Source organism: Agelaius tricolor, unplaced genomic scaffold (genome assembly GCF_023055355.1).
Source record: "Agelaius tricolor isolate 1412-34295 unplaced genomic scaffold, bAgeTri1.0.p SCAF_16, whole genome shotgun sequence".
Taxonomy (NCBI): Eukaryota; Metazoa; Chordata; class Aves; order Passeriformes; family Icteridae; genus Agelaius; species Agelaius tricolor.
The window spans coordinates 13138074-13161916 of NW_027269276.1; the positions used below are offsets into that span (position 1 = coordinate 13138074).

Below are 23843 nucleotides of genomic sequence, written 5' to 3' on the forward strand. Positions count from 1 at the left end.
AGACATTACCTTCAGAGTAAAGGAGAAATTTTCAAGTTTCCACTGCAAGTCTTTGTTGAGGTTAATCTATACACTTACCTTTTTTAGGCTGAATAAATTCCCTTCAAAAGCATCATAACTATTTATTCAGAAACACCCTTTACTATATAACTGTAATAATTAACACACAAATAAAGACCACTACCAGCCTTATTAAACATGCAACAGGAATAGTTGAACTTCCTAGGGAAGTTCAGCCCCTGAAAAGTTTCCCAGAGGTTTCACACCATCCTAACACATCTAACCCCTGTGCCAGCAGCTCACATCCCTGCTGTGCCCCATCACCCACTGAGCCCGGGGGGCCTGGCCCAGGCATCTCCAGCACCCAGGGAGGCCCTGTGGCCACTCCCAGCCCAGCCAAGAGCCCAAATCCCAGGCAGAGCCTCCACTGAAGTCTCCAGGCTCTATACAAGATGTATAATGCCTGGAATCAGCACTGAGCTGCAGAAGCCACAACCAACAGGAGGGAATTGTTTTGCTTACAGCTCTCCAGCTTGGAGCAGCCCAGAAAACTGCAATCACAAACTCCCCTGAATTTTCAATGTGGTGTTTTTAAAACCAAGAAAAGCAAAACAATTCCTGTTGCAGTCATTCTCTGCCTCCTGTTGTGATACATCCCCTGCCCTAGAATGTACATTTTTCTCAAGATCTTTTTCATCTCTCAGTTTCTTCATAGATCAATATTTCTTAACCAGATCTGCACGAAGTCTCTTATCAAGCATCAACCCTATATCTATTTTTTCCCCAGCAGATTAGCTCTTACCTGCCTGAGAAACTCTTCTTCCTTACCCCTCACCTGGCACCTCAGCTGGGTGTTAAGAGCAATGAAATCAGTGGGACAGAGCTGGTTGCTGGCTCACAAGGAAGCAGCTGTTAACCTCTCCTCTGCAATGGCAAAGTAAGAAATCTGCAGCTGGCATGCAGAACTGTGTTTCTAGTGAAAAAAATGGGTGTTCATAGGAGCATCTCTGGAATTTCCCCCTCTCTCTGTGTATGTGCTTCAGGGAATACAAAGGTTGATGGGCAGAAAATACAAGTGCAAAGGGACATGCAGCAGATCCCAAAGAGCGTCTCCCTGGTTGCCCAAGACTTAACCCTTGTTTGGCTGCCCATGACCCCCTACAGAAGCCTCCCAGGTTGCTTCCCCTTGCACTGCCCTGCCCACAGAGGTGAGGGCATTTAGTCTCCCCTAAGAGCCAGAGTTTACAATTCCAGAATTCCTTGACAAGCTACCAAACCCACCCTGCTCCCTTCCTCATGACAAACAGCAGCCTAGGAGAAGTCCTGACCAGGATGTTCCCACAGGGGTCTGCACCAGCCTGTTGGCCCTTCTGCAGCCCTCACTCCATCCAGCAAAATTCAAGCCATGTCTTTTACTCCTCCCTGGCTTTTCCCTGGCTGCTCTGTGTTCAGGCACACAAGGCAGGTCCCCTTCAGACTGTGCCATCCTCCACAAAGGCTGCCCCACTCCCATCACCCTTTCCCATCTGACCAGAGGGTTGGAGCACCTCTAAGGAAAGGCTGAGAGAATTGGGATTGTTCTGGAAAAGAGAAGGCTTCAAGGTGACCTTACTGTGGCCTTCCAAAACCAAAAGGGAACTTAGAGGATAGATGGGGCAAGACATGTAGTGACAGAGTTCAAATTGGAAGAGAGTAGGTTTTGATTGGATATTAGGAAATACTACTTTACTGTGAGGATGGTGAGTCACTGGCACAGGCTGCCCAGTGAAGCTGTGGCTGCCCCATCCCTGGAAGTGTTCAGGGGCAGGTTGGATGGGGCTTTGGGCAGCCTGGTCTGGTGGAAGGTGTCCCTGCCAATGGAAAGGGGTTGGAACTGGATGACCCTGGGTGATCCCCTCCCCACCTAGGCCATTCTATGATACTCAGCATCCCCAAGCCCTCCTTTACTTAAGCACAAGCTGCCATCACCACTCCCCCACAAACTTAGTTTAAAGGACCAGCTGCTGGGCACCCCCTGCTGCTGGGGCAGGGTTTTAGGGCCCCTCTCCCACTCCCCACCCAGCTGGGCACCTGCCAGGAAGGTTGCCAGAGCAGGGAGGAGCCTGGCCCTGCCTCACCTGCTCAGTGGCCTTGCTGAGGGGCCTCCCCTCAGCATCTCTAGGCTGGCCATGCACTGAAGGCTGACAGTGACCCAGAGCTTCTAGAAAAACACAACGTGTGTTTTTGCAAGGCTGCACATCTCAGGAGCAGAACACCAGGAAACAGCACTGCTGCATCTTCACTGCTCTGCAAAAGCAGCAGCATGTTGTAGTGGAACTACTGCCGTGGCCTACCTAGGAGTACAAAAATTACTCAGTTCTTGTTATTTCAAGATTACTGATTTGCACTTCAAAGAACTCAATCACAACTTATTAGAATAAACTTTTATTTACTGCTCTCAGGATCCTTATTTTATACTTTAAAGTATGCAACAAAACCTGCTACATTCAAATCTATACAGATTTACTGATATATCATTCACGTTTTACAAAACTGCATATAGATTTGGGAAATTTGTATAAGTTACCTTTATTTACACGTAATACTCTCAGTCCTAATAACCTAGTCAAAGGATAAAACAAAGTGGGATTTTAAATATCCCTTAAGACCCATTAACATTTGTTACATAATTTACATATCTTCAAAGAGAGATGTGCTACACTTCCGTCTTGCATATTTATAAAGACTGTGACTAAACAGAAACTTGGTGGCCAAAGCTAGGTACTGTCATTTCTTCAGATCATATTGGTAATAAAATGTTAAAATTTGAGCAAGCCAGGTATACAAACCAATTTTTTTTTTTTTCAGAACCAACTTTGCTAATCATTTTAACCAGCACTTGCTCAAAAAAAAAAGTTAATATTAATACAAAAAGACCCACATTTACAAAAGAAATCAAACTAATATTTATATATGACAAGTTGATCTACAATAAATTGCACATTGTTGGTTATGACTTTGGTTATATTGTATTAACAAATTTGGTTTCTAGACTAACACTGGAGAAAAAAATATAAAAATGCAGCTGTAGAAACTAGCAACCTGTAAACATATCACAGAACCAAATTCTGCACCTGCTCACATGTGCATAACCTCCATGCAGTTCAGGAGTTTGCACATAACAGGCTGCTGAATTTGGCCCAGAAAACCCTGTAAACATGTTCTTTATTGTTATGTAGTGCAATACTGCAAGAATGGATAATAAAGGCCTCTAACTATCAGTAACTAAATACTGAGTGATATCCATACAAATTTCATTTTAAGATTGATTTGTTGCAAAAGGCTGAATTGAAAATATTATCATTCAACTACAAATTTATCCAAAGAAGTGATGAACACTCAATAAACCAACATCAGTATATAAATTCAAACAAAAAATGGATATAATTTCTCATTAAAAGTCAGAATTATGCTGCTTATCTGTTTTGTATAAAAATCTTGGGTTTGTTACACTGTTTTAGCAAAAGCAAGTTAGAAACAGAAGTCTAACAACTGTATCAAGTCAGTGTTCTGCAAACAAATGTTTCCCAATGTTTTATATAATAAGCTGAATTATAAGGTGCTTTAGGCAGATCTGTTGCAAAGAGCCTGAAGCAGCACAAATTATGATATTGTAATACATGAAGTTTGTTGGGGTTTTTTTGTTTGGCTGGGTTTTTTTAAAACAGTTTAACAATTTCAGTTGCTCCTCTTACAGCAGCAAATCAAATTTAAATCCTCTGCAAAGATTTCTTCACAGCTTTACTTCAGTAGTTTACTGCAGGACAGTCTCAAATATTGTACAAGAGGCAACTGCTAAAAACACTTTAGTTTTTTACTTACTTGGCACTGGCTGATCCAATGTGTATATTGCATGTATCAGCAAATACACAAAACTATGGAAATGACAAAATACATTTTCAAAAGTTAGTGATTTTTAATACTTAGCTATTTTACACACTATGAAGATTCAATAGCCATGTGACTAAATACAATGGTAGTCCCTGGAAAATTCAGATTTGTTTGTAAACCCTTAAAATGAAACTGCAGCACTGGACCAACATAATTTATGTCTGTGTCTTAATCAACCCCATCAAAACCCTGAGTGTTTTCAATCGCTAGAAGAAGTTTATCCCATAAATCTTCAAACGAGTCATATGGAGGCAAATCCAAGCGATTAAAGCTGAAAAACAGATGAAAACTCTTAAGTATTTTATCACTTTTACTAGAGGTCATAATTTATCTGAATTAAATACTCACCAGGTATGAGCTCTCGGCAGTTTTTCAGGGGTACCCCACTGTTCAACTGTGAACAACTGTGGTCCATTTGAACCTGAAGAAAAGAACCCATCAATTTTCACCCTATTATGAAATCCTTCTATAATCAGAGATATGAATGATGACATATTTGGGAGTTTTGTAATCCAGGTCTGACATCTGAAGGAGCTATCTATATGAATAAAACACAGACTATAGAAAGTAATAGTCAATAATCCCAATTCCCTTGTATTTTAATTATTTCTTGCTATACCTCAGTTTCAAGAGACTTTTACACCTTCAGCTCAGAAGCCTAAGACCTAAATGTACATGCAGAGTAGCTGGCATTGAAGTTTTTATACTTTTTATACTTTATACTTTTGTAAGTATTATAAAGTTTTATATTAAATTATAAAATAAGTTTTTATACTCTTCTATATTTTTATAAATTTTGCATGGAAAAACGTATACATATTTATCACCATGTGCCAAGTTTTATAAGCTGGTAGAAAGTAGTCAATGCACCTATACAGCAACAAAAATAGAGTAACTGAGAACTTTTGGAAACATGGCAATCATATGTGTACTCCCAGGGTGCTTTTATGCACCTGAGAGAACATTTTTTGGCTAGCAAAAAAGGCCGCAGCTCCCTCTATCCTTCAAGAACTGTCTTACAGCATCCTCAGTTCTCACCAAGCAGATGCAAGGAGTATTTTATAACCGTTTCCTTAAGCTGGGAGAAGTCTGCAGTTAAAAATCGAGGAAGACAAAAGCTGCACTATGTCAGAGCATGTCTGTTCAGGGTCCTGGAGCTCCAGCACGGCTGCGTTTGCTGCCGAGCTGGGAGCCCCGGAGTTTGAGGAGAGGAGCGCCCGGCGGTGCCACGAGAGGGAGATCTCGGCCAGGGAGCGGCTGCAGCGCTGCCGGCGGGCGGGGAAGGGAACGGCCCGGCAGCGGCCAAACACTGAAAAACCACGTACAGCTCTTTCAACACAAGGTACAGGAAATGTCATTGTTACTGGGGTTTAGTAAGGACGGCGCGCTGGCCACAGTAAAGCAGAAATAACTGTAGGAGAAAAACAAAGCACTGTGCAAGACAACTGCCAAATGAATTTTTCATTAACGAGTGAGTGAATATAACTACAGAAAACTGCTCAAGTAGATTCTAATCCCTGGGCAGAAGGAAGCCAAGAACTTCAGCAGTTTCTTTCCCTGTATCAATTCTTAGTTCTGTCTCTAGTAGGGTTCTCAGACAAATAAGCAGAGCTCCCAGGGCAGCAGAATTCTGACTGGGTTCCCCTGTGATGAGCAGGTGCTGTAACACCAGCAATGCCAAGGCTCAGGTGCAGCAGCAGACACGTGGCTAAGCCTGCTGAGCACACTGCTCTTCTCACTGCAACTCACAACTCATTTACTGATGGAACAGAAAAAATAAACCAAGTATCTCAAGCTACATCAGGGAAGGTATAGGTTGGATATTAGGAAAAAATTTTTCACTGAAAGAATAATAAAGAACTGGAATGCTCTTTGCAGGGAGGTGGTAGAATCTCTCTTTTTTAAACCATCTCTGGATGTGTTTAAAAAAAGACTGGACATGGCACTTGGTGCTATAGTATAGGGCACTTGGTGCTATATATATAGGACTCAATGATCTTAGAGGTCTCTTCCAACCTCATTATTCTGGTGATTCTGTGATTTATGATGAAAATGAAGACACGGAGAAATGGGAACACAAGATGGGTGGTTTTGTTCACAATCCTTTTGTTTTATAAACAAATTAATGTCCTGTTTATGAAAAAGGAAATGTTTAATCAAAGAGGCAAGTTAGACTATTCAGTCATTTGCACAGCCTCTCAAGCACTTTTAGCCTTAATAAAGTAGTCTAGCAGAAAACATAATAGCTGATGGCAGCTGAGAACAGACCTCCCCTAAGCCAAGCATCCCCACCCTTTGTGGGCTGCTCTATCTGCCTGCCTGCAGTCTGCCCACAGTGGCTTTTCTGGCTTTGCTATTGAAATTTGCTCCCTGCTGTCCTCTGCTTGTCTCAGTCTCAGCATTGTAGGCTCACTACTTTTCTTCTGACTTCATGTTTAACTCGTGACATTTCAGTGGTCCCCTTTGGAGTATATCCTTACAAACAACTGCATCTGTACAACCATGGCTTGTGAGCAGATAAAAGCAGTTGTGGAACTGAAGTTAACTGCTGATGCCAGCATGTCTTTGTAATCAGATCTTGGATAACTGAGAATTTTCTTCAAGCTCAATCATGTGTTAAACAGGGATTTTTGCAGCTCTTGAGAACTTTAAAAATCCACATTCATTTGAGAACTCCAATACATTTAAAAACTTCAAAACCAGAATTAAAACAATATGTTCCTATATAGAACATGGGAAATGGGATGTAAGTGACTCTTCTCTAACTTTGTTTCTTATAACTGCCAGTACACACTACATTTTAAAACAAAATTTGAATAAAAAATTGACAATGTCTGAAGTCAAACATCAGGACAATGTTGGTATCGGGTTCTTTGTTACTTAATTGTGAAGAAAATCTTAAGTACTCACCATACAGCTCAGCAAACCCATTCATAGGAACACGTGATGTGCCAGTAACAAACTGAAGTAATCTTATTCTCTTTTCAGAGTCCATCATTAAGACTGCCTATGTATGATAATGATTACAATTACAGATTTCTTTTTAAATTAAGGTTTTAAGCTAATTGACTTATGCAAAATAGTATCTACCTCTAAATCATTATCTATGAAATACATATGCATCTCTTTTAGTGACACACACAGTCTAATTCATTGCCTATTGCTTAAAGCTATGAAGTCAACAATTTTTTAATGGCACTGTAACAAGAGTATGGTTACTGGCTTAGCAGGCTGTTAAAATGCTTCCCTTGAAGATTTGGCCCCCTACTTTCTTTGAAGTTTCTTATGTTATGAACTAGAAGCCAAATTCCTGTAATTTATTAAACAGAAGAGTTTAACACCTCTTTAGTGTAACCATGCCAGGAAAACCTACACAAATACTTTTAACCCAAATCACACAGGGATATATTTCAAAAAGTAATCATCAGTATTGCATTTACATTCTTACCATGCATCTCACCTTTAGCTTTCTTACTTTCTCAGGAATTTTAATGGTCAGATAATATTTACCTAACCTTTTAATGAATCCAACTATAAACTAGCAGAAAGGCAGCAGCTTTTGAACACATTTTCAACAAGAAAATTTTAGAACTTCACGATACCTTCCAGAACCACTGTATTACTTGATGGTTTATGTTGTAACCATTTTTGTATTTTGTGTGTAGTTTCCAATCAGCCACGTCCACATCTCCCAATCCACACATTAATAACTACACAGATAAAAAAAACAAACAAACAACACCAAAGTTTAAGTCAGTAAACTAAAGTTTCAACATCATTTGTTCTCTTTTCCATGATCACCTACCTCTAGCTCATTTTCATCAAAAATTTTAATCAGATCCTGTGGTATTAGCTCAAAAAAGCCCTAAAAAAGATGAGGGAAGCTTGTAAAAATCAAGGCAACATTATTTTACTTTTTAGTCAAGAAGAAGGATATTGAGAGGCTTTGGTAAACACAGCCAAAGCAATATATCAAAGACAGATGTTTGGACACCAGTAGTGCTCCATTTCATTATAGCACTTTTAATTGATTTCTCACATCTTTACTCTGCAACAGTGAGTGACGAGTATGGAAGTCTGAATATCATCTATGTAATACAATTGGTACAGAAAAGGGTAAATTCCCTAGTTTAAATCAAACTAATATAATTAAATTAAGTTTAATTTCTGCAGAGGTCATTAAATAGTTTGTTCTGCAGCTAAAGCTGTCAGTCAGAATAGAGAAATAAGCAAATTTTTCAAGATAAATTAAACACCTCAGTAAAAACATATCAAAATATTTTTAACTCTGAAATAATTCAAAGCTGACACTACAAACAGTATCGCTGTCTTTTCCAATACTTTAAAGAAAACTATTAGTGAGTCTTCAGGGTGTCCAAAAATATCAGATGCAACAAACTCTTAGAAGAATTCATTTTGTAATTAGAACTGTACCTCTTTAAAGGCTGTCATTTGTTTCTGTACTCGGCTCACAAATCTCCACTGAATTACAAGACTGCAAAGAAATAAAAACCCAAACAAAACCACATTTAAAATAAAAGTGATTTATATACAAAGCAATAACTTCCTTTTATAAATAAAGCTAACACAGAGCCCCTGTGCTAGAGGGCAATCCAGCGAGGTACATTGCACACAGCAGCCACTACTCACTGAATGTAGTCTCTCTTGTTCTTGTTGGTGACAACTATTTCTGATCCACCACTTTTCAGTTCATGTTGATGGGTCTAAATGCAATGCACAAAAGAAGTTTTAAACAAGGTGAATATATAACAGAATTCCTATGTTAATATTAGATAATTCATGCAGCTCTTGAAGTCTGCAGAATTTGAGAACTATGAGAAACAAATCCAGCCACACAGCTCACCTAGTAAATAGAATGTGGTACATTTTTTAAAAGATGTATTATTAAGGGGTGCAATGGGAAACTTTCATTTTTTCTGACCTGTTACAGCACACCACCCAAGACTGCACACAGTTTCACAGTAAGGCACACTTCTCTAACTGCATATTCCATGACCCAGCCCTCATTGTAAATCTCAAGGAAAAACAATTACAGAAACCACTTCAGCAATCATCCCAGTAAGTGAATCAATATACATCTCTGTTACAAAGGGACTTATACTGCTAGAACCTCAGAAGACAAATATCTCACTTTCAGATATCACTGATGTACATTTTCATTGCTTCTTCTCAGGCTCACTGCTGTTGCACAAGACCATAAAGGTTATTATCCTTAGATCTAGCTGGCAACTGCAATTTGGAAGTTTTATACAAGACCTGTGGTATTTCTATATGACTTATCCTAAATAGCTTTGTATGCAATAACAAACTTGTTTATTCTATAGGTTTCTAGTACATCTTAAGAGAAAGGAAACATGTTACCTCCCAGCAATTCCTGCATTTTCCAAAGGAACTCATCCTTTCCAGCCAATCACATAAACCCAACCTCTACTCCAGACCAAATCATGGACTATGGATATCTTAGTCTTGGTTGCCTTCACAGCAACAGCTACATTTCAATGCAAGTAGTATTCAACAGAAAAGCAAAAGCAATTTTTTTAAGCTCTGCTCATTTCCAAGTCCTTTATCACAGCAGGCTGAAATGCACTCACCACACGAGTGGAAAGAGCTGAGTGAGTGAAGGGGTTTTCTTACCATCATACACATAAAATCCCCTAATTCCACAGGTCAAGTATTTTCTTCCATGTTTTTTCTATTCCACATTACATGAACATACTAACCTGACCAAAAAGTTCTTCATCAACTATGAATCTGAGGTCCAGTTCTGTTGGATCATTTTCAAGAATCCATCTCAGAGAATTGTAATATTCACTATCCTAAGAGAAAATTACAAAAGAGTAAATGCTAAATAAAGTAGCCACCCTACCAACTGCAAGAGGTTCCATGACAGCCCAGTGGACACTTCTGCCTAGGGTAATCCTATACTGGATACAGAGACACTGCAGTTGTACAAAGCTCTGAAGACCTTTAAAACCTGATTGCTCAGCAATCTATGTAAATGTCTCCAACAGCAAAATGGTGGTAAGATGGTATAGCACTACCTGAAGTGCTATAATTTGGACTCTTCTCTTGCCTCTCATCCTCAATTTATCTTCCTTTTATTGTTAGGCCTTACTACAAAGAACCTTAGGAAATGAAAATTACGATAAAGCCAAGCACACATTGGCTCCATCCAAAGCAGTGTGACCAGAAGGTCGAGGGAGGTGATTCTGTCCCTCTACTCAGCTGTGCCCAGCTCTGGGACCCCAGCATAAGGACATGGAGCTGCTGCAGCAAGTCCAGAGGAGGCCACCGAGATGCTGTGAGGGCTGGAGCACCTCTGCTCTGGAGACAGGCTGGGAGAGCTGGGGGTGCTCAGCCTGGAGAAGAGAAGGCTCCAGCAGAACTTCCAGCACCTTCCAGCACCAATACAGGAGCCACAGAACAGATGGTGAGGGACCTCCTATCAGGGAGTGCAGTGACAGGAGGGCAGATTTAGCTCGGGTATTCAGAAATTCTTCCCTGTGTGTATGATGAGTCACTGGCACAGGGTGCCCAGAGAAGCTGGGGCTGCCCCATCCCTGCAAGTGTCCAAGGACAGGTTGGACAGGGCTTGGTACCACACCCTTCTAGTGGAAGGTGTCCCTGCCTTGCAACCCAAACATTCCATCATTCTAGAGCAAAACCGAACAAAACCAAATCAAAACAAAAAAAATCAGGACACATCTGTAAATCTATTACTCAAACAGATAGTAACTGCATGCTGGAATCTTAAAGGGCAGCAAAACCAGTAACAGATTAAAAAGACAAAATAAAAATCACTTTGTCCTTGAGCATTCTAGAAAAGAGCTATTATCAGGGAACCAACCAAACAAGAAAAGGGACATGTTTTTCCTCTAAAAATGTTACATTGTATCACTCAATTTTCAGTCCCTGAAAATTATTAATTTTTATAATCAAAGAAAAAAAAATTTAAAAAACAGGTTAAGATAGGAATCCTGAAAGTATTTATAGTCCATTTTAACAATCTCAGTGTCTAAAACATTTAAGAAAACATCACAGAAAGTTTAGGTTCCAGTTTCCAATACAGCTTTTAACTGACTTGAACCTGAGTCTAGGTCTTGGATTTTCACTGGAAGTTTTAATTCCTGTACAACTTACAGACTTATAAAAGATGTAGCCCAAGACATCTTTGAATTGTGCATTTTCAACCTTCAAAATGTCATTATATATATATATATATATATATATATATATATATATATATATATATACATAAAAATTATAAATTAACATTAAATTTGTCAACATGATAAAGCAAATTACATACCACAGACTCCATATCATGTAGTGTTATTGGTTTTTGGAGCATCATCTTGTAAAAAGGACGAATAAAAAAGGCTTTAAAGAAGAAGAAATAAATTTAACAGATGCAACTTAGGACTCAAAACACGTGCAATATTAATCTGAATATCACATGACATAAGATAAATACTAACCATCCAAAAGTTTGCCATGGTAAACAGCCATTCCAGCCACACGACCTATAAACTTGAAATAAGAGAGATGATCTTCATTGCAAAGCCCAGAGTTCGGATTGATCTGCAGAGTATAGTTATCTCTGAAGAGTTGAAAGAAGGAACAGGGAAGAGAAAGAAAAACAAAAATGTTGTACTATTGGACCAGTGTCACATTTGAAGATCTGAAAGACATCACTTATGAAATCAGTTACTGCTTTTCATGATGATATCTAATATTAAACAATACACAATAGAAGACTATTAGTTTATCAGAAACAACCACCAGGAACTACCTCAGTAAATTAGAGATACACCAAAGAGAAGGAATTAACTCCCATTCATTTTAAAGCAGAGTAACATTCTCTGCATTATGGTTACATAGTGCCTTTTCTGTATGCAGGAACCCCATTTTTAAAGAAGGTACAAGAAATACAATTTCTTTTCCTAAGTTTTCACATCTTCCAGAGCAGTGTTACTTACGTAGCTGAATATTCAAACAATCCATAATAAGGATTAAACATTTCTTTAGAGAGAAGGAAGAACCATTCCCTGGCAACTCCTCCATAGTCTAAACCTTTTTCACCATCAAATTCAATCCAAAGTCTTGCTTTAAGGAAATCTGCTCTCTTTACAGCTATGATTCTTCTGTAAGAATCTTCAAGGATTGTTGTGCGATGAATTTTCATTTCAAACCTATTTGGAATATCACTCTAAAAAAGAGAAACATGAAAACAAAGAATAATGAAACAAAACCCAGCATCTTAAAGAGTTTTGCAGAATATGCAATTTCTGAAAATGGACCAAGAGAGCACAGAAAATGTTTCCTTACATAACTTGGAAACATAACAGAGTATGACAGAAAGAGGCTCCATTTATCTACAGTTCAACTAGCAAAGAGAATTTCAGACACTAACTTCTATTTCATGCTAAGAAAATACAGTTACAGTTCTCACTAGTAACAGCATATGGGCAGTTGCTCTGCATGCAGCAAGGCATGGAGTCTCTCCTGACACTGGACATTTATCATATTACACACTTGATTAAAAACAGCTCACAGTTGACACATAAAATTATCTGGAACCATTTTACCTGACTTATTTCACCTTCTAGTTCAATATCCTATGAGCCTAGGCATCCTGTTCTCTGACTTGAGACAAAATCTACAGTTGTATTTAATTCTTACACTACCACAATTGTATTGTGTGGCTGAGCTCTCTATCTCAGATTAAGATAGTGACATTTGAATGAATGTCAATCTTGTTTTACTAGGCACACAAAAAACAAGGTGCATGTACAATTGTGTGCAGCTTACATGCAGCTCAAAGTGCACAGGCAGACTTGGCAGGTAGAAGGCAAAGCATGGATCTAAACCCAAAGGTTATTATATATGTAAAATACCTCCCAAGGATGTAAAATTTGATTGAACTTGTGCAGACTCATTGTTATCTGGCTGTCCAGATGCTATTTACAGTCTTTTATGCTACATGTTATAAATATACCTGGCACTGCCACTTCAAACTAGAGTTTGGAAACAAGATCCATAAACTTCAGATTTTAAGGCTGTAACAATTTATTGCAGTCATCCAGAATGATCATGATGACAGTAGAGATTTCTACACAGACAGACTAAAATCTATTCTGAGAACTTTCCATATTCTGACTTTCAAAAACTATTCCATGCATGATTAGTGATTTCCAAACTTTTCTGTTGGCAGTCTTACTTTCAGGGTCATGACATTGGAACCTTTGAGAATTCCTACTTTTTAAATTAGATTGCTTACAGTCTTCATCATTGCATAAAGTCACAAACCCTGCTGTTAGAGCAAATGCTAATTGTTATGAAGTTGGTGCTTCACAAATGTATTTGTGATCAGACAGTAAATTTACCTTCCCTATAAATTTGCTTTCCCTTGTTTAGGGGCCTAAGTTTCATAACCTTCTGCTAGATTCCTACTGATACTGACCTGTTTCTTCAATTTCTTTCTGAAAAATTCATACTTCCGCTTATAGTCCCTGGAGTAAGGCACAGCCTTTGGGGGGAAAAAAAAGAAAAAAAGTCTTGTGAAACACAGACAACCCATTTAAATTCTGAGATAACAGGAATACATGTTTCACTGAGTGCCAGGGGAAACTTCCAGTTTATAAACACCAGGAATGAAAAGCACTTCTCTGTTCAGACCAGATCCACAGAATTCATGCTGTACTTCCCCATTAGCTGATGGAACTGCCTGAGATCCCTGAGTGGCCCAGATCAAAGTGACCAAAATGCCTTTGGTGACGTCCATTTCCCTGCTGGATCATGAGAGACCTGGCTACAAACACCTCTATTTTCCATGGACAGGGAAGGTTGTTTACAAATGCAGGCTATTAATAAACACAGATATCAGCTGAACACTAAAACCCATCTATAATTATAATGTAAACCATCTTTGCAATTAGTTCTGGTAATTTCACACTGGAGATTAAGTATTGAGGCTGGATAATTATTTTCCAGTTGAAAATCAATTTAATTCCTTCTGAAGCCCTTTTTTTTTTTTTTTTTTTTTCTTCTTTTTTCTAAAATTTACTTCATGAATTGAGCTAGTATGGACAAGAAATAAATAAGACTTCCCTCACACACTTCAAAGTCCTCCCCCCAGTCTATAAGGAAACTTTCTTACTACCACGGGAATTGCTTTTCCTTTCTGGCATTTAAAGACCATTTCCCTAGAAAGGTCTCTAAACAGCTTTTAAAAAGAAATAAAATAAAAATGCTTTGTTCAGACACCCTGAAAGTTGCCCTTTCTAGACGAACTGATAAATGACAAGAGTTTATTTGGATTCTATTAACAGTGTTTCTGAAAAATATGAAAATCTACATTAGGAAAGCTTACTGGTCCAGTTATTGCCACATTCTGCAGTCGAGGATCCTCCCATTGGGTTCTCTTGGTATCTGCAAGAAATTTTTAAATTAGTTCCATTAATTCAAATAATGGTCACAAATAAAATGATGAGTAGGGAAGAACACTACATTGTACATACTGTGGTTTATGAAGAATATTCTTCCATCTGTGTGAGTTCTCTCTTCCCACCCTGGCTGTAAAAAGACAACATTTTTATTACACTTTTAAATTACATTTTTATAATAAACTTCTGATCATATAGTTTGCATAGAACTCAACATGATCTGCAGTTGAGGGCATTCCTCTCCCATCTACTGTCAGCACTGAAATTCAAAACAGTATCTTTTGTAGGAAAAAAGCAAGCTGCATTTTCTCATGTGCAAATTTCAATAATGCTAACTTTAACAGTTAAATTGTTTCATCTGCAAAACAAGTACAAAATGGTTTACTTACTGGTAATGGGCCCAGGTCAACTGGATCTAGGGAAGTCTTTCTCCTTGGATGAGCAGAAATTTTCAGTCTTGGATCTTCCTTTGAAAAGAAAACAAGCAGCACGTTAAAATCCTTTTGCTGTTTTGTTTTTCTTTTAATTTTTTTTGTTTTTATTAATGATTTTGTCAAGAATATGCCTAGTACTAATTAGGTAATGATTGCATATTCTGCAGCCAGAGGAATCCTTGTGGATTCTCAGTCCTCCATAATTTACAATCATCTTCTAGTAACCTCTCACTTTATTTTATTTACATACATATAAATATAAATCCCTCATTCACCTCAATTTTTGTGTAATTCAGTTGAATTACTCTTTCCTCACCATTTCTGAAACACCTTATACTTTTTGGGTTTGGTGGGGATTTTTGTTGTTTGGTTGATAGGTTGGGGTTTTTTGTGGGAGCTAGTATGAAGGTGGTTGTGTTATGAGTTCTTTTCATCTACCTGGAGAAAAAAATACCCAATTTAAATCAATTTCATGCATTTCTCTTTCCCTTTCACCTGCCAGTAACTCTGACTTACTCTGGAGATGCTTAAGCCCATCTAGCAGCACTGCCAAGTGGTGTGCAGTGCCCCTCTGTGGAACTGCAGCTGTACAGCTCCCTCATCCATATGGCACTTGCACCTGCTCTGCTCTCCTAAGCATTCACAGAAATTTGTGTTGTGCCCTGTGATAAATTCAAGGGAATGGATTTCCTCTTGCAGGTATGTTTACAGAACTCATTGCTGTGAACACCTCCTATAAGCTACCACAGTTCTGCAATGTCATTTAGGAGGGGCTTAAATCTGCAAAGCAGATTCCTGTTTTCCTCCTTCCAAGCTAAACTTCCAAGCACCAATACAATTAGTAAAATTGATAATCTTCTACTCATGATAGGTATTGTAACTTGGCATTTTTATTACGTATCACTCAGACTCACACAGAATACTTTGGGTTGGAAGGGACCCACAAGGATCATGGAGTCCCTCTCCATGGCCTGTACAGGGACTGAATGCACCACCTTGGTTTATTAGCACCATGATCCTGAACAGACAGACCCAGCTATCTTGGCATTAAGAAACATATAGAAGCTTGCTGAAAGCAGCAAATGTTTGATTCAAGAGGAACTAGAATTTCAGTTCATGAGAACAGTTTTCCATTACCCATGTTGTAGTCTTGGTGTTGTGGTCAATAAAGAATGGTCTCCCATTGGGTGCATGTCGGACTTCCCAGCCTTTAGGGAGAAATCCTTGCTCCATTTCAGGCTGCTGCTGAGAAGACTCTTGTGATGAATCACTTGATGTTGCCTGTGGCTGTCTTGCTACAGAAATACTTGATGCAGGTGATGCCTGACTTGTTTCTGCAGCCATCTATGGTAAATGATCAAAAAACATCCTATTAAATCAAAGACCTGTAAGTCAATATCTTTTTTTCTATTAACCCATATTTTGACTCATGAAAGCAGTTTCATAAAGCAAGTCCCTGGCAGATTCCGTGATATCAACCACACTGACTAACATTCACTGATTGTAGTGAAGGTTAACAGAAGCTTTCCAGCCTCCTCAGTCAGCTACCACTCTCCAGAAGGGTGACTGCCATAAACATTACTGTTGCTAACTCTCTGTGCAGTCTCTCAGGTATTTTATGTGGTACCTTACAGTTTATGCCTTTTGCATGTTCTATTTCAAAGCCATCTCCACTTCTATTACACAAGATGCTTAAAAGGCTCAATGAATAAAAACATCAGCAAATTGAAGACAGGCAGTACCTGTACAACTGGTTTTATCCAGGTAGTGGTTCTAGAATTGTGATCTATATAATATGACCTTCCTTTTTCATCTTGTCGTTCTTCCCAGCCTGGGGGTAATCCAGATGAAGTAGGCAGTAACTAAATATTAGTGATAACAGACAAAAAACAATTAAGGAAACTATGAAACTTACTGTGAAAAGGTTTTCCTCTGTCAATTTAAAACAACAAAACTATATTCCAGAAGGTTCATGACTTTTATGAGCTGGATAAAATAGATAAGAAGTATTTAAGTCCTTTCTGAATAGTATGAAGTAATAGAATTTTATTTTTTTGTTTATACAAAATTCAAACTCCTCATGTTAAAGGATTCATTTTTATACCTGGTTTAGGCTGATCCAGCCTGGTACTTCTGGCTATGAGATCAGTTTGCAGTGTCACCATAAAAGCAAAATGGAATGTGGTATAGCTTTTAATTAGAAGTAAACAATTAGAAGGCAAACCATTTGAAAAATGAAACTCATATCATCAGGGCAAGACTACTTCCTTCTGCAGGCTATGCATCAAGATAATGCTAAACAAAGCTGAAACGTGGAAGCTTTACAGCTGAACCAGACCCATAATGGCCATTTTGTCAGGACAGCTGCTGGGCAAGGAAGGCCAAATCTCATTTGAGATGTCAGCAGCTAACACAGCTAAAAGCCTGTGTTTTTTGAAAAATGACTTACCACTGGATGTGCAGGCTGCTCTTCAAGTCTGTATGTCTGCAGACTACCTCTTCTGCTGGAATGGTTCTTGAAGGAGTGGAGAGGAATGACACATTAGCTATTACTGCAGCTTTAAGGATGGCAGCAAGCAGCCAGCAATGGTTATCACACTTCAAGCTAGTACAGTTTCCATCCTGAGCAAAGTGTTGTATTTATTTCAAAACATTATTTAATATCGTATTTTTCAACCTCTTGTTTTAACAGCTAGAAACATCAAGTTCACAGAGTCTATTATAATCTTAGAATGATAGAGGCTTGTGAAAGTTCAGATTACTCTAGCAATAGATGTTTTGGCATGTAAAACATTAATTACAAATAGTTACAGAACAACTGAATTTACAGTATAGAACTTTTTGTGCTGTCAGTAAAGTCTGTGATAGAGCAGAACTAACACAACTTTCCAGAGAGTAAATTAGGTCAATAATGAAAAAGTATGAGAGTCTGAGATAATCAGTTTGAGAAGAGCTAAATCCCTAGACTTTGCCTAAATGTCCATCTTCCTGCCCACAGCCACATTTAGATCTCACTTGCTACTTCATTAGACACCTGTATTTCATTTTGCTCCAGAATTTCCACAGCTAATTGAAGGATTTCTTCCTATCCACATACTACTGAAGTACTTCAAAGAAAAAACATTATTAACTTCTAAAGTTTTTTTGGTGGGGGAGTGGGGTGTTATGCAGGTGAAAAAAGGCAACACTGCCATTCTAGCTGACTCTTGCAAATAATTTGAACATCTGCTTCTTTCTTTGCTCAGGCCACCCAAGCAAGCTGAAATAACAGTTTCTTTGCTACCCATTGAATGCTGAACAGCAGAGATCAAGTAAAGTCTTGTTACTTTCACTTGACTGTTTCCAGCGACACTAGTGATACATTTGTACAAACTCAGATAAACATTGTCAATTCCAAATTTACATTTGGAAGGGCATTCGTAACATCACACAAACTAATGATTATTTCAATACTAAAATCTAAGAGACTAGATGGCCTGGGTCACCTCTAAAGGCTTTCCTCAATGGACAGTGGATTTCTCACGTCACATATCAGGTTACAAGGCTGTTTGTGGAGCTCGGGTTTCACAGGACAGCTGAGCTTATTTAATTGCTTGCTACCACACCACCAAAAAGTCGAATTTCACCCTGGTTACATGCTCCTGCTGTTTCCCCTCTGCTACTGTAGCATTTGTCAGACAACCTAGGATGCTGTTTCAGTTGTTCAAAGAGCAAAAAAGCAGCACTGGGGAAAAGAGAGTAGTCTTCTGCTGGGTTAGCAAGCTGAACAGTCTCATGCAGAGGTCTGGCAAGTTCCACAGCTGGCACAAGGGCTGTGGAGCTGTATGAGCAAGCTCCCTGTTTTGCTGCTAAGCAGGTTTACACAACCCAATCATAAAAGCGTATCCCAATATTCAGAATGAAAAATGGTCAATCTTTGAACTTTTTCTAATTGGAAAAGTAACTCACATAGCACAACTCCCTTAGAAATAAGCTTTCAAGAAACAGATTTTTCATGCGTAATTTTCAGCACTCTACAACACTAGACTAAGAGGTAGATTTACAGACTGAAAAATAGTTCACACATATCTGTTTTAACCTCAGGCAGAATTCCATATAAGCAAAGCAAAGAGGAAGAAAATGCTTGCTTAGATGGGATTCTACAGCAAAAAGACTATTCTTAAAGTGTGTGCATTTGAGATGAAATTAAAAATATAATTCCTAAATAAAGTATTTATGGATCTAATTCTATCAGAACAAGTAGAAAAATAATTTACAGCGTAGGCTGTTGACTGGCCAGTAGCTGGACTTCCAGAGGTAGTAAGTCTGTTACTCAATTCTTCTGCAAGATGACTCTGTATATCACAGCTACTCTGCGAGAGAGGTATTTGAACATTCTGACTGCTGTACATTGTTGCCTCATCTTCAGTTATAATTTCCCAGCTCTTTAAAAGGAAAACAAAGGGAAAACATTTTTAAAAAGTAGTTGCAAGTTACAATTAGTTAAGACAAGCTTTCTGAGTAGGCTAGGTTAAAACCACCAGTTGCATTTCAGCAAGACATCAGTTGAGCTGCACGGTTTTACCTCAGGGGAATCTCTGTTGTCGGTGCTCTCCGTATCCTCGGATATCTGTCGCCGGTGAGTGAACACGTGCTGGGCCTCCAGCTGCACACTGCCCAGGTCTGCAGCAGCCACGCTGTCCCTGGAGGGGCAGCATGGGAGAAGTCAGCTAACAGCAGCCTGAGTTTATCTTTCAACAGTAAGCCAGGCTAACAGCAAAAACATACATCACAGTCATTCTGGCAGAAGAAAAAGAAACAGTCTGGGCGATATAAATTAATGTAAACTGTTTAAGATGAATAAGCATTTATGTCAATGTGAAGTGTAAGCTGAAGAACTGGGTAGCATTCTGGGGCGGGGGCGGGAACAAAAAAAATAAGGCAGACAATTTAACAAAGTCCCTGATGGAAGGAAGAAAACAGGCTGAAAACTGAAAAATTATTTCGCTTCCATTCCTATAGTTGTTATCTCTCCAGCTACAAGCCGTTTCTATTTGAACACAGTTCCAGAGCACAGTACAGTCACAATGATCACTAGCCAGTGACCACTGCATGAGGGCTTCCAAGTGAAGTGAGGGAAAGCTCTCTACTAATTTTCAAGCTGTTCACTTTTCATTTTTCCTTGCTTTCAATATAACTAGGGTGAATCACATTAGCTAATAAAAGACTTGAATTTGCAGGCTAAAAGACTTACTGTGCAGTTGGTCTTTTCCACTGTGTTCTTCTGAACTCATGATTGACATAGTAGGTCCTGCCGAGGATGTCTTGTCTCTCTTCCCAGCCTGAAGGCAGTGGAGGAGATTCCTGCTGCTGCTGTTGTGGCTGGCTAGCAGCCTCTGGTTGGTCCAATATAATCCACCCAGGCTGAAAGACATAATATAACTACCTTTAATACTACAGGAGCAGAAAAACATATCTTAATTTTTCAAGCCACTCCCCCTTTTAAGGTGTAGTTCATCTTAAGCCAGTAAATTTGACTCTGGTCTTAGTGTGTTTATTTCTAAAAAATGACAGGGCATATTATGCATGCAGAAATCTTATTTTTAACTCAAGATCCCTAAATATATTAGTACCAGAGGTTATTAATTCCAGGAAAATAAACAGCATTCACAGAACACATTAAAAGCTTAAATACTGTCATTTCATAATATGCTGCAAATGTATGAGACAGGTGAACACACCCTTCTGTAACAAAGTTTAATTACAGCAAATCTGGCAATGCTGAATAGAGTTAGTTCTGGAAAAGAAATCAATTAATCTGCAATGGATGTGCTTAAAAAGATCACATATATATGGTAGGTAAGATGAAAATGTCCCTATGGATTGGAGACAGTTGAAATTCTAAAACCAGAGAGATGTTAGTGTCTGCCTGGAGTCAAAAAAAATTCAACAGTACCTACAACAGAAACTTCAACACCTTCAATTATATGCACAATACAAGCAATCACTTTTAACTGGTTTGTTTCTAAAACACTATTTATAGCTTAGTGATTCCTAACATTCATTTTTCAGCAATAAACACATTTTTCCCACCTCTAATTCTTCAGCCTGTTCTGTGGTTTCTTCTTCAGACCCATTGTTTTTAGGTAAGTAAGTCATTTTTAATCTAAGGTGGCCTTTGACTCTTGATTTATGGCTGCAGAAGAAAAAAGAAACTTATCTTACTGTGCACTTGTAAAACAAAACAGCTGAAAAAGCACAGCTAGAGGATTATTCTTAAGTGCTCGAACACAAATTTGACTTTCTATAATTTACATTAATAAAGTCCTATAATAGCATTGAGGCTTCAGACTTCTGAATACAGTAAGTACTTAAAATAATGCTGACATTTTAGTAGAACATCAAGATCTTAGAAATGGCTACTCAAATGTCTTTGATGAAAACAGAAAAACTTAGAAAATGCATATGTAGTTACAACTAATGACCTAAGAGCATTATTTAGATATAAAAATTAGAATTTCCATGTGGTATTTACCAACCTTCTTGGATGAAGAACGAAATCCTTAAATGTATATGGTCTCTCCATACTTGGATTTTCTGTCTGGAATAAGAATTTTTTTCAAGAAAAATCTTTATCAAGTACTTGAAATCAAAGAAAACCATCAGAAATTTCCAGTTGATTTCTTTGAAGGCCTTGTAATAACATTTTAAAATTTAAATTACAGGTTCAGGTACAGTAACAGCAACACCAGCTTTACTCTTAGCAGTAAGACCAATACTCTGGTTCAAGAAAACAACAATTACCTTTCAGTGCCTATGCACATTACACAATGAAACACCTGCTCTTGGAAAGGGTTTGCCATGGTTGCTACCCTGTTTTTAAGACAGTTTCTGATAAATCTGTTAGTATCTGCTAATGCTTTGAGACTTCAGAAGAAAATGAAAAATCTTATTTATTTCAATGTTCTTTGTGATATTTCTTGAAAACTGATTATCTGCCTTGCAAAAGGATTACAAGAAACAGAAAAAAATTAACCAAAGCAACAGTAGCTCTATTTCCCACTTACCCTCATTTTTGTATCTGTTTATGTGAATAATGAACAGTACAAATAAATTTACAGACTTTAAAGAAATATTTTAAGACATGACAATAATTACAGTCTCTTTGTATCATTAAGATTGTAAAACTATGGGAAAGCTAAAAGCACTCCAGTATTGAAAAACAAGGTAACCTACACTGTTTTATAAATATCAGCACTGAAAAACCCTAAACAGATCTACAAAATAAAACAAGGAACCCACAGAGCAGGAGAATTGAATCACTTTATTGCCACTATTGTTGACTTCCTTAGATGACCAATAGAGTGCATATAGAAATATTTTTTCCCTTTCATAGTTTTAAAAACAAACAAAAAATACAAACCGGTAACTGATAAAGAGGAATATCCACTTGTCCAAGAAAATCATCTCGAGTCTACAGAAAACAAAAACAAACACACAAAGTTGAAAGCTGCAAAGTGTTTTAAAACCATTGTCCCCCACACCCTGATAGCACATCAGTGCTTTCTTAGAACCTGAAGGCACTTTTGAATTATAGGCAATAACTTGTTCTGTACAGAGCGAGTGTGGCATTCACATTCTCTGGACAGAGAGAGATAATTCTCTCTCACAGTTTTTTTCCTGGAGAAGCACAGAGAGAAGAAGAGAAAACAATTCTTATCTCTACTTGCTGCTCCTGTTGTTTTTGCACATGTGGAATGTGTTAGGAGGATTGTTTACCTGAAGTGATTGGTCAATTGGATTCTGCTGAAGATTGTTTTGTTTCCTTAGCCAATCACTCAAAGCTGTGTCCTGACTGTCTGGAGACAGTCATGAGTTTTTCTTTAGTATTCTTTAATATTCTTTGTAGTATAGTACCTCTTTAATATAGTATAGTATAATGTAATATAATATAGTTTAATAAAGCAATTGCTCAGCCTTCTGAATCAATGGAGTCAGATGCCAATCATTCCCTGCTCGGGGGTCCCCTTGTTTACTATAAGGAAGTTCTGACTGAGCCAACACTCTGAGCCTTGGACAGTTCTGCCTTCCTCAAAACAAAATTTGTGGGAGCTGGGGGTGGAGATTTAGACTGCTTACAAAATTATACAGGCTAATGTTACCAAAACAGGAGAGTTGGTCAGCATCAGGACTGAGACTGTCAGTATCTCCATTGTCCTAAAGGACCCTCCTCCTAGGAGGGCCCAACAATTTCCATAAACCTAGGCAGCTGTTTCAAACAGGCATGTATAAACATTTTTTTTCTTTTCCAAATCATACAGCTACTGTCAAAGCTAACAAGAAGCAACAGTAAGTGTAATCTGTGGTAAGTGCTTTGGAAGTTCCAGCAATTCCAGTGGTCCCAAGCTTGGCATGAAAATCTGTTAGAACTATGAAAAAATGCCTTCTGTCTACACACATTGCAGAGTTTAGTTTTAATAATGACCATCCAAAAGATTTTACCTGACCTGGATGTCTGGACTGTCCAGCTGGGACCAGACTATGAACACAGCAGCTGTCAGACCAGGGCAGGGACTGACAATACACGGGATCACTGCACACTTGACTTTTCATCAAGGATTTTTGTTTGCCAAAAAAATTACAATTTCAGTAATCTACACAGGCAATATCAGTATTCACCAATAATCACCACCAGCAGTACTTAATTTGACTTCTTGCTGGATTACTGGAGCATGTGCTAAGTTGCTTCAAATTAATTCTTGATTTGAAAACCTTTGTGAACCTCCACAAAAGCAGGAAAATTTATTATAAGGGTCATTTAACATGAAGACACATCAGTGCCTGTGGAATAAACTCAGGTCAGCATGCAATTTTTTGAAGGTATGTATAAGCTTATGGCTTTAATAAAAAACCCCTACACTACAACAAGACTACACGTTTTTGCACAGACTGAGGAGCTGTAAAAGTCTTCAACTCTGTGGCTCGTGCAACCTCTGAAATTCTAGGCCTCCTGATTTTTCTAGCAAACAAAAAA

The 23843-nt window shown here is 38.3% G+C and overlaps 1 protein-coding gene across 2 annotated transcripts in view; it reads right to left on the minus strand.

Annotated features, from left to right (window-relative positions):
• Nucleotides 1-2408: 2408 nt before the first annotated feature.
• NEDD4 (NEDD4 E3 ubiquitin protein ligase) overlaps nt 2409-23843 on the minus strand; it is a 51753-nt gene continuing 30318 nt past the window's right edge. For both annotated transcript variants that reach the window (XM_071441585.1, XM_071441584.1), the window contains 24 exons: nt 22233-22283; nt 21349-21410; nt 20903-21005; nt 20064-20233; nt 19395-19512; nt 19087-19254; nt 17280-17345; nt 16573-16692; nt 15968-16174; nt 14786-14863; nt 14472-14526; nt 14324-14382; nt 13415-13480; nt 11931-12160; nt 11430-11551; nt 11261-11331; nt 9672-9767; nt 8581-8654; nt 8365-8425; nt 7736-7795; nt 7533-7640; nt 6841-6937; nt 4279-4351; nt 2409-4201 (listed from right to left, as the gene is read on the minus strand). In XM_071441585.1, coding sequence (XP_071297686.1) covers nt 4099-4201; nt 4279-4351; nt 6841-6937; nt 7533-7640; nt 7736-7795; nt 8365-8425; nt 8581-8654; nt 9672-9767; nt 11261-11331; nt 11430-11551; nt 11931-12160; nt 13415-13480; nt 14324-14382; nt 14472-14526; nt 14786-14863; nt 15968-16174; nt 16573-16692; nt 17280-17345; nt 19087-19254; nt 19395-19512; nt 20064-20233; nt 20903-21005; nt 21349-21410; nt 22233-22283 — 2418 coding nt within the window. In that variant the 3' untranslated portion in view covers nt 2409-4098. The remainder of the gene's footprint in view (nt 4202-4278; nt 4352-6840; nt 6938-7532; nt 7641-7735; nt 7796-8364; nt 8426-8580; nt 8655-9671; nt 9768-11260; nt 11332-11429; nt 11552-11930; nt 12161-13414; nt 13481-14323; nt 14383-14471; nt 14527-14785; nt 14864-15967; nt 16175-16572; nt 16693-17279; nt 17346-19086; nt 19255-19394; nt 19513-20063; nt 20234-20902; nt 21006-21348; nt 21411-22232; nt 22284-23843) is intronic.